Here is an 18206-nt window from a genome sequence, read left to right on the forward strand (position 1 = left end):
GGTGGCCAAAGTATTGGAGCCTTAGCTTCAGGATCTGTCCTTCCAGTGAGCACTCAGGGCTGATTTCCTTAAGAATGGAGAGGTTTGATCTTCTTGCAGTCCCTGGGACTCTCAAGAGTCTCCTCCAGCACCAGAATTCAAAAGCATCCATTCTTCGGCCATCAGCCTTCTTTATGGTCCAGCTCTCACTTCCATACATCACTACTGGGAAAACCATAGCTTTAACTATATGGACCTTTGTTGGCAAGGTGATGTCTCTGCTTTTTAAGATGCTGTCTTGGTTTGTCATTGGTTTTACCTATTTATCTTTCACTTGACGTGCTTTCGAACTGCTAGGTTGGCAGGAGCAGGGACCAAGCAACGGGAGCTCACCCTGTCGTGGGGATTCGAATCGCCGACCTTCTGATTGGCAAGTCCTAGGCTCAGTGGTTTAACCCACAGCGCCACCTGTGTCCTGTGCATGGTTCTACCCCCTCCTTATTTAATCTCCACAACGACCCTGTGGGGTAGGTTAGGTTGGGATGGACTAAGGGAGACCAAGGTTCAAATCCCTGTTCAGCCAGGAAGCTCACTGGGTGATCTTGTGGGCCAGTCACTGCCTGTCAGCCTAACCTACCTCTCAGGGGTGCGAACTTAAATAAAATATGGTGGGCCCCCACATAATTGCCCCGCACCACATAATTGATCACAAGACTCTTTGCAGACATACCATTTGAATGGCAATGCCCATCAACTTTGGTGGGTTTGGCCCTCTCAAATATTTTATTGAGGGGCAGCTGAAGAAGGGACCTCGGCCCCTAGGAGTTGGCTCCTGTGCTACCTCACAGGGTTGTTGTGAAAATGAAATGCAAACAGGATGGGATGGGGGAAGGCAGAGAACTGTGTACGCTCATCAGAGGAAAGAGGGGAGATGGAATGAAAAACCAGCTCATTAAAAATATAGGAGAGACACTGGCCTTGGAGGGTGCCAATGTTTGTGTGGGGTGTCTGAGAGAGCTACGATACACCACTTTGGGGAGCCCAGGTGCACTGACTGGAGGCAACCCAGAGGGCATTTTTGGGGTATATCAAAGGCAAATCAGCAAGGGATCAGAGCACAGCTTTGGGGACTGGCTCTGTTTTATATATACGTATATATATATATAATTTTTAATCAAATTTTCTGTTTTACAATTTCAAATACTCATTTTACCTCCTTAAGATATCCATGACTTCCCTTCTCCTCTCTCCATGGTTCATTTTACATATCTTAAATCCCTGCATATTTTACAAAAAACTATACCAATCAATATTCCATTATTGCATCCATCAAAACTTATTTACACCGTTGAATTTATCTTAATGCTGCCAATTATTTTCCGCATATTCAGTAAACGTTTTCCAATCTTCTTTAAACGTGTGTTCTTCTTGTTCTCTTATTCTATATGTTAAGTCTGCAGGTTGTGCATATTTGGTCAACTTAAGTTGCCTTTCTTCTTTGGGACCTCGCTTGTTTTCCATTTTTGGGCTAAAGGACTGGCTCTGTTTATTTTAGGTGTGCTCTAAGCCTGAGGAAGAAGCCGTAGCTAAGTGACAGAACAGCTGCTTTGCATGCAGAAGGTCTCAGGTTCAACCCCAAGCAGCATCTCCATGGAGGGATGGGAGAGGGAGGATCCCTCTCCAAAATCCTGGAGGGCTGCTGTCAGTCAGTGTAGACAGTGCTAAGCTAGATGGACCAGTAATCAGACTCCGTATAAGGCAGCTACCCATTTAATTCAGCTCTGGGTTTTTTTTTGTTATAACCATAAGGACTAGAATCTTAATTTATTTTAGGGGAAGGGCTGTAGCAGCACAGACAACACTTCCGTTCAAAGGATCAGTGGTCTGATTCAGCCTGGGATAGGTTCCTATTTAAATCAGCACTTTATAAGAACATAGGAAGAGCCTGCTGGATCAGGCCAATGGCCCAACTAGCCCAGCATCCTGTTCTCACAGTGGCCAACCACATGCCTATGGGAAACTGGCAAGCAGGATTCTAGCACAAGAGCCCTCTGGTGACTGGGAGCGGCCGCCGAGACCACATAATACTGGTCTTGAAAGACCTACATTGGCTCCCAGTGTGTTTCCAAGCACAATTCAAAGTGTTGGTGCTGACCTTGAAAGCCCTAAAGGGCTTCAGTCCAGTATACCTGAAGGAGCATCTCCACCCCCATCATTCTGCCTGGGCACTGAGGTCCAGCGCTGAGGGCCTCACTGTTCCCTCACTGTGAGAAGCCAAGTTACAGGGAACCAGGCAGAGGGCCTTCTCGGTGGTGGCACCTGCCCTGTGGAACGCCTTCCCACTAGATGTCAAAGAGAAGAACAACTACCAGACTTTTAGAAGACATCTGAAGGCAGCCCTCTTTAGGGAAGCTTTTAATGTTTAACAGACCACTGTATTTTAATACTCTGTTGGAAGCCGCCCAGAGTGGCTGGGGCAACCCGGCCAGATGGGCGGGGTATAAATTATAAATTCTATTCTATTCTATTCTATTCTATTCTATTCTATTCTCCTGCAGTTCCCAGCAACTGGTATTCAGAAGCATTGCTACCTCTGACAGTGGAGGCGGAGCCTGGCCATCTTAGCTAGTAGGGATTAATAGACTTCTTCTCAATGAATTTCTCCAATCCTCTTTAAAGGCTATCTAGATTGGTGGCCATCACTGCCTCCTGTGGAAGAGAGTTCCGAAGTTCAGAACCATGAGGACTAGAGTCTTGGTTTACCTTTACGAAAAGGGCAACTGTTCTATAACAGACTGCCTACTCTGCACGGAGAAGGTCTCAGGTTCGATCCCTGCCATTTCCAGACTGCGGGGGACCTACATTTTTTGGGCCCCTGAAGCTTAAACTGTCATGGCAACCAGCAACGACGTCTGGGTAGCTGCTGGGTAGCTTCTTCGGTGGGGTTCTTCCACAACAGATCACCCCACCTTTGCAACATCTGTGCTACCATAGGAAGCAACTCCTAGGGTCCATGGTCCCTTCCTCCCCCCATAAAATATTTGAGGGCCCCGGGCCCCCCCAATTTGATGGGCATTTCCATCAAATGGTGTGTCGTGTCTTGTGATTTATCATGTGGGGCGGAGCTTACCTGAGCGCCCCCCCCCCAATGTTTTATTCAAGTTGGCACCCTTGTGTGCTACTGACTCGCAGACTTTGGGATTGCTGAAATATACGGTATACAACAACAAAATTAATCAATATGAGTTCTGCGACTCCAGTTGAGTCTACTAGACCCAGTGCTTTTTTTCTATATAAAAAAGAAAATGTTTAGGTGTACTCTCATTTTTCTACTCAAATTGAAATAATGCTCCTGGATGAGGCCCAACTTAGATTCACAAAATGTTTAGGGGTATGCATCCCCCTGCATCCCGCCCCCCCAGAAAAAAAGCACTGACTGGACCCAAAAAATTTAAGCCATGTGGACTTAAGTTGCTTCTGGGGGTCCTCTGGGATCGGGGCCCTGAAGATTAAGATTCATTAAAGGTAAAGGTAAAGGGACCCCTGACCATTGGGTCCAGTCGTGACCGACTGGGGTTGCGGCGCTCATCTCGCTTTATTGGCCGAGGGAGCCGGCGTACAGCTTCCAGGTCATGTGGCCAGCATGGCTAAGCCGCTTCTGGCGAACCAGAGCAGCGCACGGAAATGCCGTTTGTCTTCCCGCCGGAGCGGTACCTATTTATCTACTTGTACTTTGATGTGCTTTCGAACTGCTAGGTTGGCAGGAGCTGGGACCGAGCAACGGGAGCTCACCCCGTCGCAGGGATTCGAACCGCCGACCTTCTGATCGGCATTCATTAGATTCATTAGTTCCCTAGTAAAACTGCCCCTGTCTCCAGGAGACTCCCAAAATCACCGGACCAGTCAGCACAGACTATTTTGAGCCCAATGGACCAGGGTTGTGACTCAGGCAGCTTCCTGTGGCCTTATGTAACCTCTTGTCTCCCTCTCTCTCTGTGTCCTCTGTTCCTCTTACGATCTGATCTTCCTTGTCAAGCACCAAGGGATGCGCCCTCGCTCCCTGACTGTCCCGCTGCAGCGGTGAAGCGGTTAAGTCACAGAGAGCACTCCTGGGTCCGCTTCTGACCCTGGAGCCTAGGGCTGTCTTCTCAGCCACCGCCAGGGGGGCTCTGAGCTGTCAACAGCCTCTCCCTCTCCCTTTCTCTCTCTGCCTGCAGGTGCCTTGGAAGTTTCATGCAGGACCCGGAGTCTCCCTCCGTCTTTCCCCAGCCTAAAGTTTTCGGGGGCTGCAGATGAGCAGCAGCTGCTGGCGCCGGAAGGAAGCCTTGCGGGACTCCGGCCAAGTTGGCACCTCCTTGGCCCATTTGGATCAATACTGCAGGGCTGGGGCGGGGGGGAGAGAGGAAACCCGGCCTCCCTCTCTGCAAAGATCCAGAAGTCCAGGCAGGAACGAAAGCAGCCTCTTCCACAGCCTCTGCCTCCACCCGGCAGCTGATGCCAAGGCTGATGCCCAGTTCCTTGCGCGCCTCACTGCACTCCCTGCCCAGGTAAGGCGAAACCCTCCCAGCTGGAGGAAGCAGGAATTAAGCGGGTAGATGGGAAGGATGCAACCCAGAGGCTTTCCCTTCGCACCCCGGATTCTTGGTGTGTGTATGGGGAGCGGGGGGGGGGGTGGAATCTAAGAAAATGAGTCATTTCTTTTTGGAAATCTCAGCTAAAACACAGCTTCTGTGCTGCATATGATGAGAGATGCCTTGATTGAAATCTTCAGCTGCTGGGGACAGGAATAATCCAGCCTCTCTCTGTGTGCGCTCCCAAAAGCTGCAGTGGTCCCCCCCTCCCGTTGTTTGGGCTCAAAACCTCCCCTGCGCTGCAAACAGCTGTGCTGCAACAACATTTTAATTGCTTCTCCCACCCCCCGCCACTTTCCCCCTTTTCTTTTAGTCCTCTTGCTCTCTGCTTTCCCTCTGACGGACTGGCAGGGACTCTGACCCGTCCGCTTCCAGCCGGGTAATAAACAGGATCCCTTGAAAGGATCTCTCTCTCTCGCCTGCGGTTCATGATGGACTCCGCTCCTGCGTAAATCATCCTTGGTGTGTGTCACGAAGTAGGAGCACAGGAAAGCTGTCTTGTACGGACTCAGAGCGCTGGTCTATCTAGCTCAGTATTGTCTACACTGACTGGCAGCAGCTCTCCAGGGTTTTTTTGGGGGGTGTCATTACCTGGAGATGCTGCCGGGGGTTGAACCAGAGACATTTTGCATGCAAAGCAGATGCTCTTCCGTTGAGCTACAGCCCTTCCCGTGATGCACAGATGCATAGAAACCTGCTTTGTACTGAGTCAGAGAGTGGTGATCCTTCCAGCTCAGTGTTGTCTGCACTAACTGGCAGCAGCTCTCCAGGGTTTCAGGCATCCCTACCTGGGGATGCTACTAGGGATAGAACCTGGTTCCTTCTGCTCGAAAGGCAGATGCTCTACCAAGGAGCTACAGCCCTTTCCTTAAAGACAAATCAAGATTCTAGTCCTTATTATTCTTTTATTTTTTTTAAAGAGCTGAATTAAATAGGAAGCTGCCTTATACTGAGGCAGACCATTGGTCCATCTAGTTCAACACTGTTTACTCTGTCTGGCAGTGGCTCTCAAGGGTTTCAGGCGAGGGACCCTGCCCTGGAGATGCCATTGGGGATGGGACCCGGGACCTTCTGCATGCCAAGCAGGTGCTCGGTAAAGCCTTTGCCCAGAAAAAAAGGTCAGGAAGGGAAAAGTGAATTAAAAAGTCTTCTTTTTCTCCTGCCCGCCTCCATCACCATAAATTATTACAGTGGTACCTCGGGTTAAGTACTTAATTCGTTCCGGAGGTCCGTACTTAACCTGAAACTGTTCTTAACCTGAAGCACCACTTTAGCAAACGGGGCCTCCTGCTGCTGCCGCGCCGCCAGAGCACGATTTCTGTTCTCATCCTGAAGCAAAGTTCTTAACCTGAAGCACTATTTCTGGGTTAGCGGAGTCCGTAACCTGAAGCGTATATAACCTGAGGTACCACTGTATTCTTACTACTGTTAATAATAATAATAATAATAATAATAATAATAATAATAATAATTAAAAGCCCACTCCACGGAATTGCAAAGTCTTGTATTCTTAAGCATCTATGCATCAGCCCAAAATACATGACCTGATTTTAGAAAGATGCTGAGCATTCTTCTGCATGTTTCCTTGACTCAATGATGCCTCTGGGTGTGCCAGACTTTAAGGAGGGCAGTGTGTGTGTGTGTGTGTGTGTGTGTGTGTGTGTGTGTGTGTAGATTCTGGCTGAGCATTGAAAGGACTCATGGATTTGTTTGCTGTGGATCCCACCACTCCACAAATAACACCACTTTGCTTGCTTCAGCCTCAAATATGCTTCTATTACCAGAGGGTAAGCCTGATGCATTAATGTGCAAATGATGTTCTGGCTAGTGATGGGGGTGAAACTAGATTTAGTTTGCTTTTTGGAGGTAAAGTTTTTAATTATTATTCCATTTTGCAACGTATATAAAACTGAGAGAAAGTTTAATTTGTTAGGGTGTGAAACCTAAGACGCTGGCAAGTTAGCAATGTCATGTAACTTTAAGTAGTCAAGCTCGTTAAGTTGTTAAGTTGCTCAGTATATAAAGAGTGTTTGTTTTCTCTGCGTGGTGTGGGGCGTGAAGCAAAAATGTCCGAAAGCTCCGGAGGTGTTTCTGTTATCTTTCTGCAATAAACCTGTCTTTGGAAAGACAGGCTTCCCTGTGTCGTTATTTCTTTGCTGCTGAGACTTTGAAGCTTGTACTGCAACAAGAATCTCTGCACTGGACTTAATTAGTGCTCTGCAAAGAGAGCCGTTGCTGGTGGCGCAGCGGAAGCGTTTACTGGACCAGTACACAAACTCTCTTGCACTGAAATATGAACTTTCCTAAGTCACGCCTCAGGACCCAATACCTCAAGGACCACCTCTCCCCTGATGAACTAACCTGGACCCTGAAAACATCTTCTGAGGTTCTTTGTGTGCCTCCTCCGTGAGAGGTCTGGAGGGTGGCAACATGAGAACGGCCTTTTCTGTGGTGGCTCCCCATTTGTGGAATGTTCTCCTCAGGAAGCCTTTGTTACATATCTTTAGATGCCAGGCAAAAACATTTGTCTTCTCCCAGGCTAATTAAACAATCTATGACCTTTTAAACTGTGTGTGTGTGTAGATTATTGTTTTTGTTTATTATGCATGTGCACGGGTGCCAACTTGAATCAAATATTTGGTGGGCAGGTAAGCCCTGCCCCACATAATCAATCACATGATGTGTTGCACACACAAACACCATTTAAATGGCAATGCCCATCAACTTTGGGGGAGCCCAGCCCCCTGAAATATTTTATTGGGGAGGGGGCAAAGGCATCTTGGCCACAGGAGTTGGCTCCTATGTGTACGTTTGTGATTTTATATTGTAAACTGCCCTGTGATAGTTGGATGAAGGGTGCTATAGGAATTTAAATAATAATCTTGATATTTCTTCATATTTGATACTTTGATACTTGATCAAGTAATATCAAGTAAATATTAAGTACAGTGGTACCTCGGGTTACATACACTTCAGGTTACATACGCTTCAGGTTACAGACTCTGCTAACCCAGAAATAATACCTCAGGTTAAGAACTTTGCTTCAGGATGAGAACAGAAATCGTGCTCCGGCGGCACGGCAGCAGCAGGAGGCCCCATTAGCTAAAGTGGTGCTTCAGGTTAAGAACAGTTTCAGGTTAAGAACAGACCTCCAGAACGAAGTACCCGAGGTACTACTGTAAAAGTATCGGAGAGGAGATCTGTGTAAATGAAAACATGAGACTTATGGTTTGTTACATATGATTTTATTTTGGAGCTGTCTGCTTATTTTGGAGTTGTTTGCTGTAAAAAATGTATATTATGTGAATAAAATAATAAAGGATTTGAGAGACAAAAAAAAAAAAAAAGGAATTTAAATAATAATCAAGTGCTATAATTGTGGTGGTCAGTCCCATGCAAGACTTCAAAGCGCCCACATTGCCTCTGCCACCACTCAAAATAGCAGCAACTCGTGCTGAGCTGCATCAGGCAGCCTCCTTGAGGGCAGCGAATGCTTCTGAGTCCCTGTGTGGAAAGAGATGGCTTAGAGGCCCTGGAGGACTGCCCACCTCTGGAGGATCCCAGCGGAAAGGAGGTGGTTTCCGCAGGCCAGTGACTCATGCAGGAGGACTCCTCCTTGCCAGTCACAACCTCTGGGGTCTGCAAATGCTTTGGAGCTCACAGGAGGAGCCTTTAATTATTCAGCTTCGTTCAGCACATGACATATTCTCTCCAGGTGCACCATTAGGCTATCACGAAGGAAAGCAGGATTTATTTTCTCTTAATTGGGAAAAGTAGCGTTAAAAATGACAATGTGTAAAGCCAAAGTCAAAGTAAGAGGGATGAGGGATCTAATAAGGTTTCAAATATGTTTTTAAACATAGAGGGTTTTTTATATTAAAAAAGTACAAAACCTCTCCGACAGAAATCCAATGTTTTGGGAAGGGTGCTCCATGTGAAGTGGGTGCCTGATGTAGAATCATAGAATTGTTGGGTTGGCAGAGACCCCAAGGGTCATGTAGTCCAGCCCCCTGCAATGGAGGAATCTCAGCTAAAGCATCCATGACAGATGGCCGTCCAACCTCTGCTTAAAAACCTCCAATGAAGGAGAGTCTACAACAGACATAAGCAAACTCCGGCCCTCCAGATGTTTGGGACTACAATTCCCATCACCCCTAGCTAACAGGACCAGTGGTCAGGGATGATGGGAATTGTAGTCCCAAACATCTGGAGGGCCAGAGTTTGCCTATGCCTGGACAAACTCCCAAGGGAGACCGTTCCACTGTCAAACAGCTCTGTCAGAAAGTTTTTCTGATGTTTAGTCGAAATCTCCTTTCTTGTAACTTGAAGCCATTGGTTCGAGTCCTACCCTCCAGAGCAGGAGAAAACAAGCTTGCTCCATCTTGCATGTCAGGGGTGCTGACGTGGGCCCCAGGTTATGGGTCACAACATCATGCGCCCCACAGCCTCAGAACCTGAATTCCGGTGGCACCAGAAGTCAGGTTATGAGGTTTTCGCAAGGCCTCAGGCAGCATCTCTGAGGTCTCATGAGACCTTGGATGTGACTTCTGGCACGTGGGGGCCCTGCGGTGTGAGTGCTGAGCACCCACAACAAAAATTTTGCAGTTGCTTGGGTCCCCAGGGCCCCCTATAGTTGGCACCCCTGTTCCATGTAGTAGTCCTTGAGATATTTGGAGATGTTTATCATATCTCCTCTCAGTCTCCTCTTTTCCAGGCTAAACATACCCAGCTCCCTCCACTGTTCCTCATAAGGCTTTGCTTCCAGATCAACTTGGCCGCCCCCCTCTGCACTCGTTCCAGCTTGCCAACATCCTTCCTAAATTGTGGTGCCCACACTTGGACACAGTATTCCCGGTGTGGTCTGACCAAGACAGCATGTGCTTCTTTAAAGATGGGATTTTGCTTCCTGAATGGAAATGGAGAGTCAGACAGCAGCAGCAGCAGCAGCAGCAGCAGCTGGTAAACAGAACCTAAGAAGACAGAAAGAGCCTTCTCGATCCGGCCACTGGACTGTCCAAGAACGTGTCCTCTTCTCACAGTGGCTGCCCAGATGCCCCAGAAGGAAACCTGCAAGCAAGACCCAAGGATAAGAGAATTCTCTGCTCCTGTGGTTGCCGGCAACCGGTATTCAGAATCGTTGCTGCCACCAGCTGTGCGGGCAGAGCACATCCATTGTTGCTAGTAGCATCAGACAGTTCAAGAGAATGGAAGAGAATGAGGCAGCTTCTTTTCATAGAATCATAGAATCATAGAGTTGGAAGAGACCACAAGGGCCATCGAGTCCAACCCCCTGCCAAGCAGGAAACACCATCAGAGCACTCCTGACATATGGTTGTCAAGCCTCTGCTTAAAGACCTCCAAAGCAGGAGACTCCACCACACTCCTTGGCAGCAAATTCCACTGTCGAACAGCTCTTACTGTCAGGAAGTTCTTCCTAATGTTTAGGTGGAATCTTCTTTCTTGTAGTTTGGATCCATTGCTCCGTGTCCGCTTCTCTGGAGCAGCAGAAAACAACCTTTCTCCCTCCTCTATGTGACATCCTTTTATATATTTGAACATGGCTATCATATCACCCCTTAACCTCCTCTTCTCCAGGCTAAACATGCCCAGCTCCCTTAGCCGTTCCTCATAAGGCATCGTTTCCAGGCCTTTGACCATTTTGGTTGCCCTCCTCTGGACACGTTTCAGTTTGTCAGTGTCCTTCTTGAATTGTGGTGCCCAGAACTGGACACAGTACTCCAGGTGAGGTCTGACCAGAGCAGAATACAGTGGCACTATTACTTCCCTTGATCTAGATGCTATACTCCTATTGATGCAGCCCAGAATTGCATTGGCAGCCCAGAATTGAATTGGGCTGGTGGGGCTGCCTCAGGACAGTGTAAGAGGCCAAAGGCACTGAGAGACTGTATCCAAGTGTTTATGCACCAATGCTAAGAGCCTCTGACGGAAAATGGCTGAACTGGAGCGCTTGGTCTTAGCAGATGGCATTGATAGGTAACAGAAAACTGGTGGGACAGAAAGTACCCAGTTATCTCTGGAGATAAACTCTAGAAGAAGGACAGAGAAGGCTGTCCTGGAGGTGGTGTCTCTCTGTACATCAAAGACAACACTGAGTCCATCAAGTTTGAAATCCCCAAAGAGGTGCACCCCTACAAAGGATCGTCGTGGGTGGTGATACTAGGCCCCAATAGTAATTTAGTGCTGAGGATGTGATATTGTCACCTCCCCCACCCCCTGATCAAAACACTCAGGGAGATCTTGAGACGAAGATGGAAACCAAGGAAGCACCCAAAAGAGAAGGAGGTGTTATAGCAATGGGGGACTTCAACCAGTGGCATAGTGTGGTTTGCCAGTGCCCAGGGCTTCATGGAGGGGGGCGGGGGGCGGGAGAGGGAGGGAACGGACAGAATATGCATATGCAACCCGCTGCCTAACAGCTTCCATGTCACCCAGGAGATTGCAGCCACAGAGATAAGAAAAGAAGAGTTGTTCCATTGTCTGGAGAGGTTGTTTCCTGGTTCTCTCTCTTTTTTGTAATAATTTTCATTGAGATTTTACAATTTTTTTAACATCAAAATATCACAACATATAACAAAAATACCACCCCCCCAATTTCCCCCTCTCCTCCACGACTTCCCTCAGCTTCCTCTTCTGGTTTTTTGGCATATTATCTTTCCCTGCTTATTGGTTATTTCTTATTCTCGAACTCTTTCAACATAATTATTACTCTTATCTTATCATTTTAACATCCTCATTCTATTTCCTACATTTATTTTATTAATTGCAAGTGTTTAATCAAACTCTGCAAGTGAGTCCATTTCTTTACATTGATTCTGTAAAAATAACACGAACGGTTCCCAGTCTTTCCTAAAGTCTCTATTGTCCTTGTCTCGAAGTTTTTCCATTAGTTTTGCCATTTCAGCGTATTCCATCAATTTTCCCTGCCATTCTTCTTTGGTTGGTATTTCAACCGTTTCCCATCTTTGTGCTAGCAATATTCTAGCCGCAGGTGTAGTGTACATGAAAAGCATTTTCTTCTGTTTTGGTAAATCTTGACCTGAAATGCCTAGCAGAAAATCATCTGGACTTTTTACAAAGGTTATCTTAAACATTTTTTTCAGTTCATTATAAATAATTTCCCAATACTTTTTGATCAATTTAAAATTCCACCACATATGAAAGAACATACCTTCTTTCCCCTTACATTTCCAACCCTTATTGGAGCTTGTTTTAAACAATTTTGCCATCTTTCCTGGTTCTCATGGAGAAGCCGTTTTCAAAGAAGCCCAGCGACAGAAGCACATGGCTGTGTTGAGGCAGCACTGGGTGTTGAAATTTTACGCCTCTGAACAATTTTATGCCCAGGGCAATTGCCCCTGTGTCCGTCCCCCGTACCCCCACTCTATGCCACAGACTTCAACTATCTTCACATAAGGTAAAGGGACCCCTGATCATTAGGTCCAGTCATGGCCGGCTCTGGGGTTGCGGCGCTCATCTCACTTTATTGGCCGAGGGAGCAAGTGTACAGCTTCCAGGTCATATGGCCAGCATGACTAAGCCGCTTCTGGCAAACCAGAGCAGCACACGGAAACGCCGTTTACCTTCCCGCCGGAGCAGTACCTATTTATCTACTTGCACTTTGACATGCTTTCGAACTGCTAGGTTGGCAGGAGCAGGGACCAAGCAATGGGAGCTCACCCTGTCGTGGTGATTCGAACCACTGACCTTCTGATCAGCAAGTCCTAGGCTCTGTGGTTTAGCCCACAGCGCCATCCGCGTCCCTATTTTCACATAGACTGGCTAAATATGCGTTCCAGTCATGACAAAGAGGCAAGATTTCTTGATAACCTTAATGGTGTTGCTTAGAACAGCTGATGTTTGAACAGAACAGAGAGGCGTTGACCTTGGACCTTCTGGGCAGATGGTGCCTGCTAACTTTGGCTGCTAGCCTGTGACCTGCACAGTCTTGGATTTTACAGCTCCTCAGATAAGTGCACCATAACACTCTGCACTTCTGAAAAGCCCTTCAGCTATGATTCCTGCATCACAGAGGGTTGGTCTAGATGACTCCTTGGGTCCTTTCCGACCCTGCAGTTCTTTGATAGGATGCTGGGAGAGGATTTTTCTCAGAGCCTTCTTTCGAAATATCCCCCCTGCAATATTCAAAATGGTTCCCCCCCTTTAAAAACATCCTTAGGATAAATATTTGATTTGTTTTTTTAAAAAAAATAAAATATATAGCATGAAAAATCAAATATTTCAGGTCATAAGAATTGCCCTGATGGCTAGGGATCCTTGCAAGTCCTTGGCCAATGCGATCCCTCTTGGAAATGCAGTTTAGAAAAGAAAGCAGAAACATTCCGAAACAGATTTAAAACATTCTAAAAGTGCTAACAGTTAAAAACATCTAAAAGCAGCTTCTATTAAAAACATTCTAAAAGCCATTACAGTGGTACCTCGGGTTAAGTACTTAATTCGTTCCGGAGGTCTGTTCTTAACCTGAAACTGTTCTTAACCTGAAGCATCACTTCAGGTAACGGGGCCTCCTGCTGCCGCCGTGCCGCCGGAGCACAATTTCTGTTCTCATCCTGAAGTAAAGTTCTTAACCCGAGGTAATATTTCTGGGTCAGTGGAGTCTGTAACCTGAAGCGTATGTAACCCGAGGTACCACTATACAGTTGAAAGTATTCTTCCACCCACTGATCAGCAGATTGCCAGGAACAGTCTTCTTCAGCCACCCAATGTCTGGGTGGACAGGAATGTTTTCAAATTCCTCTGGAAAGTTATTGGGGAGAGTTTTCTGCAACTGGAGAACCACCACTGAAAAGTCCTCGTTGTGGTTCAGTACCAACCGGGCAGCCCCTGGCGGCAGCACTACCAGCAAGTCCTCATCCGCTTTTTGTAGTGAAAGCAAAGTTTGAGAGCCACACCCCTCCTATGGTAATGAGAGGTATACTGCTGTTGAACATGGGGGTTCGACTTGGCTATCATGAACGACCCACCCTTCTCACTGAGCTTATTTAAGCATCTTAAAAAATCTGATGGCTAGCACTACATCTTGAGTGGAAGAGATTCCTATAACTTGTTCTGAATGAAGCGTTCATCAGTTTTGTCGGGTGATCCCTGAATCCCCGTGTTTATACGGTGGATAATAATAATAATAATAATAATAATAATAATAATAATAATAATAATAATAATAATAATAATAATAATATAACAACAACAACAACATAATATTATTTATACCCCACCCATCTGGCTGGGTTTCCCCAGCCACTCTGGGAGGCTTCCAACAGAATATTAAAATACAATAGTTTATTAAACATTAAAAGCTTCCCTAAACAGGGCTGCCTTCAGATGTCTTCTAAAAGTCTGGTAGTTGTTCTTCTCTTTGACATCTGGTGGGAGGGCGTTCCACAGGGCAGGTGCCACCACCGAGAAGGCCCTCTGCCTGGTTCCCTGTAACTTGGCTTCTTGCAGTGAGGAAACCGCCAGAAGGCCCCCGGCGTTGGACCTCATTGTCCGGGCAGAATGATGGAGACGCTCCTTCAGGATAAAGTTATCTCCAAACCAGCCTTCGCAAATCTGTTCAGATGTTGTGGACTACAACTCCCATCAGCCCCGGCATCACCCAGCCCTACTGTCTGATGGGAGTTGTAGTCAAAAACATTTGGAGGGGTTGGCGGGGACCTGGCTGGGGAAGGCTGCCTCACACTGTATGTGTGTGTGTGTGTGTGTGTGTGTGTGTGTGTGTGTGTGTCCTTATCAAGTCTTCTTGCTTTCTTCTCCATGTCACCTGCATTTATCTTGGCTCACCTGTTTCCGTTCAGAGCACCGGAGAAGTGCATTTTATTGATGCACCTTGGACATCTCAATTGCATCTCTTGTTTAATGTTTAATTCGGGGAGATTGTTTCTAACTTGGGAAAGGAGATAAAGAGTTATCCTGACAGCACTTGCTGCTGTGCTGACCAGATCTAATCTGGAGGCTGCAATTTGCTGAAACAGCAGGCCAGGAGGAGCTGAGTGTGCAGGCAATATCTGTCCTCCAGCGGCCTCCTCGCCTCCTCTGACAGCTGGCCCATGGCACTCTGGAGCCTGCAAGGCAGATATCCCAACCGCTTGGGATGCAGTTAGGGATGAAGAAGAGGGGAATCTGTCAATTCCACTTTATCTCCATTTCTTATTTTGCCCATCCAAAGTGCCACATAAAAATTCACCGGCAGGTTTCTCCTAGTAATATGCATTTTTATATGGAAATTGGTCTAACATACACATTTTTGCAAGAACCTTTCGCAAATTTATGCGTCTTTCTTCCAAAATCCGGAGAAGGGCAAATTTTGACAGATGGCTCTCCAACATCTCTAATGCAGTCGTACCTTGGAAGTCAAACGGAATCCATTCCGGAAGTCTGTCTGACTTCCAAAACGTTCGGAAACCAAAGCATGGCTTCCGATTGGCTGCAGGAAGGTCCTGCAGCCAATCGGAAGCTGCGTTGGACGTTCAGCTTCCAAAAATCGTTCGAAAACCGGAACACTCACTTCCAGGTTGTGATTGTTTGGGAGCCAATTTGTTTGGGATCCAAGGCATTTGAGATCCAAGGTACCATGCAGTTAACATCAGTTGAGGAGCAATTCTGTCTGAATCTTAATTTTAATGTTTTAATGTTGTATTTTAATCTTGTTTTTAAGTTGTATTCATTCAGCTTGTTTTTATTATTGGTTGTTAGCCACCCTGAGCCCGGCCTTGGCTGGGGAGGGCGGGGTATGATGATGATGATGATGATGATGATGATGATGATGATGATGATGAATCAGCTCTGAGCGATGGTCATGCATGATCAGGACTAGCTAGAAATTCTGAATCAACGAACACAAACTATTTCTCTGTCTTTCTACTCATCCATCACCAATGTATACAGAGGCATCTGCTTCTGAACATGGGGGTTCCATTTACTGGTACAATTCCTGGTTTGGGAGGCCAGTGGTGCCACCTCCCAGAGGGAGTGAAGACAGAAGTTCCTTCTCCTTGCACCTCTGGCTGCTCACACACTTGGAGTGGGCAGGTGAGGAAGAAGAGGAACAGGACCATCGGGCTCTAAGGGTTAAAAGGGAAACCTGTGTTTTGGGGGAGTCTGCCCAGCCTTCTTCCTCTTCCTATCCAGGAACTCCTGATGAACTTCCAAGGGACCTCAAGGTTCCTTCCGTGGGATGGTTTGAAAGCCACTGGACCAGTCTTCCTCAACCTGGTGCCCTCCAGATGTTTTCAACTGCCTCTCCCATCAGCATGGTTGTGTGCACATCTGCCCCAGCTTCATATAGCTGCACTGGCTGGGGCCAGAGGGAATTGGGAGTCCAAAACATCTGAAAGGTGCCAGATTTTGGGGAAGGCTAGCCACACACTAAGGGACATGGGTGGCGCTGTGGGTTGAACCACAGAGCCTAGGACTTGCCGATCAGAAGGTCGGCGGTTCGAATCCCCACAACGGGGTGAGCTCCCGTTGCTCGGCCCCTGCTCCTGCCAACCTAGCAGTTCGAAAGCACATCAAAGTGCAAGTAGATAAATAGGTACCGCTCCGGCGGGAAGGTAAACGGCGTTTCCGTGTGCTGCTCTGGTTCTCCAGAAGCGGCTTAGTCATGCTGGCCACATGACCCGGAAGCTGTACGCCGGCTCCCTCGGCCAATAAAGCGAGATGAGTGCCGCAACCCCAAAGTCGGTCACAACTGGACCTAATGGTCAGGGGTCTGTTTACCCCTTTACCTTTTAGCCACATACTGGAGGGCAGACTCACACACCATACACCAAAACACACATTTAAATCACACGACTTCCCCCAAGGAATCATGGGACCTGCAGTTTCCCCCAGGCGCAGTTAACGTTCCCAGGAATCCTGAAGAACGTTTAACTTTTCTGCTGAGATTTTTCTTTTTTTTTTTAATTGCCCCTTCTGTTTGTTCTTTGCAAAGGGAAAGGGTATAAAAAGTGTGTGCTTCGTTTGACGATTGCTCAGGCTGCACCTGGGATACAGAGGTGAACTTTTGAGAAGTGCGCTTGTTAGTTTTACCGCTCGCTAAACAGAACTTTTTGTTTGATTCAGGTCATGAGGGAAGGCCGAGCCTGGCGATGACCGGCGTAGACCGAAGGGACCCGTTGGAGGAGAGGTTCCTGTACAATGATGGGGATGAATTGTGGCTCCTGATCTCTCCCTTGCTGGCTCGGGAACCCATGTCTGCCAAAGACACCGCTTTCTGACCCACTTCTTCTTCTGGGACATCTCTCTGCGTGGCTCACGATGGGAGGATGCTTCTCCAAACCCAAACCAGGTGAACTCTCCTGAATCGTCCCTCTGCTCAAGCCCTTCCACCTTTCCTTCTCTGCGCGGAACTGGGAATTAAACTAGGTCATGCACGCAGCAGGGCCACTCCGCGGAGAGAACTCTGCGGAGAATGTTAATTCTCTGGGCTTCTACGCGGAGGGATTATTAAAGCGATTGGCTAATCCTCCAAAAAAACCGAGCACAATACACAGCGGTGACTTTAATGAAACATTTGGGGCTTGGAAAAGCAGCAGGGGGCATTGCTAAAGAAAGAACTGGGACCTCGACTATGGGGTTGGGCAGCAGGGAAGGAATCTTTTGCCAAGAAGTTGCCATAGTCAAGGGCAAAATATGGGATCTGGGGTTCCTCCAGGCTCTTTCTGTTCCCAGGTGGGATCCAATCGCATCCCAGAAAATTCAGGTTGCACAATTATAGTCGGTTGGGAGGTCTCAGCAAAAACAAGAGCCAGTGTTGTAAACAAAAATTGCCCTTTTCCCTTATGGGGTATCCAAGAGCCCATATAGAGTCCTTACATAGGTTCCGTATTGGTAGGAGAGAATAACAGAGGCCAACCAGAGAATATTGAGAAGCAAAGCAGCTAGTAAGCCTGATCTTTATGGATCTGTTGCAACAGGGTGCTCAACCCCCCACTACGCAGGAGGGAGGAGGAACAATGGCGCGTAAGGCCTTATAAAGACTTTTAAAATTGCCACCCTGTAGATCAAGACCACCCCCAGAAACATCATACATACATCACAGAAGAGGTGTAACCTAAGACCACCCCTCAGATACATCATACCTACATCACAAAAAAGGCGGTCTAAACAGAAATTTGAATGTTGTTTTTCTCCTGTCCTTGTTTATCTCCTGTCTGGCAGGTTACTTGAATGAATTTCCTGGGTAGCCTGGCCAGTGTTCTGTAACGATAAATACTTAGTTCCTGGGCCATGTCACAGGCTCACACCCTATTCAAACACAGACATACCCTGAAGACGGGATTTGTGAAGGAAAAGACAATAGGGAGGCTTTTCCATTTTCTTTTGACCTTGCAGAGAAAACATTTGGTCAGTTTGGGACAGTTTGGGAATCAAAATGGTTCCAGGTCGGTCTTCCTGTGCTGATCTATGTATGTGTTTGGTTGGTACACTTAAGAACATTTAACATATATCTAAGACCTCAAAATTCCTATCACACCAGTGGCGGTGCAATGGTTAGAGTGCCAGGCTAGGACCCGAGAGACCAGGGTTCAAATCCCCACTCAACCATGAAACTCACTG

The 18206-nt window shown here is 47.2% G+C and overlaps 1 protein-coding gene across 5 annotated transcripts in view; it reads left to right on the top strand.

The window, feature by feature from the left end:
• Positions 1–4153: 4153 nt before the first annotated feature.
• Positions 4154–18206, top strand: part of AIFM3 (AIF family member 3) — a 49837-nt gene continuing 35784 nt past the window's right edge. For 2 of the 5 annotated variants that reach the window (XM_081174881.1, XM_081174882.1), the window contains exons 1-2: positions 4154–4526; positions 16710–16935. In XM_081174881.1, coding sequence (XP_081031007.1) covers positions 16905–16935 — 31 coding nt within the window. In that variant the 5' untranslated portion in view covers positions 4154–4526; positions 16710–16904. The remainder of the gene's footprint in view (positions 4527–16709; positions 16936–18206) is intronic. The other 3 variants (XM_081174884.1, XM_081174885.1, XM_081174883.1) reach the window with 2 other exon arrangements.

This window comes from Podarcis bocagei, assembly GCF_964188305.1.
Source record: "Podarcis bocagei genome assembly, chromosome: 16".
Classification (NCBI taxonomy): Eukaryota; Metazoa; Chordata; class Lepidosauria; order Squamata; family Lacertidae; genus Podarcis; species Podarcis bocagei.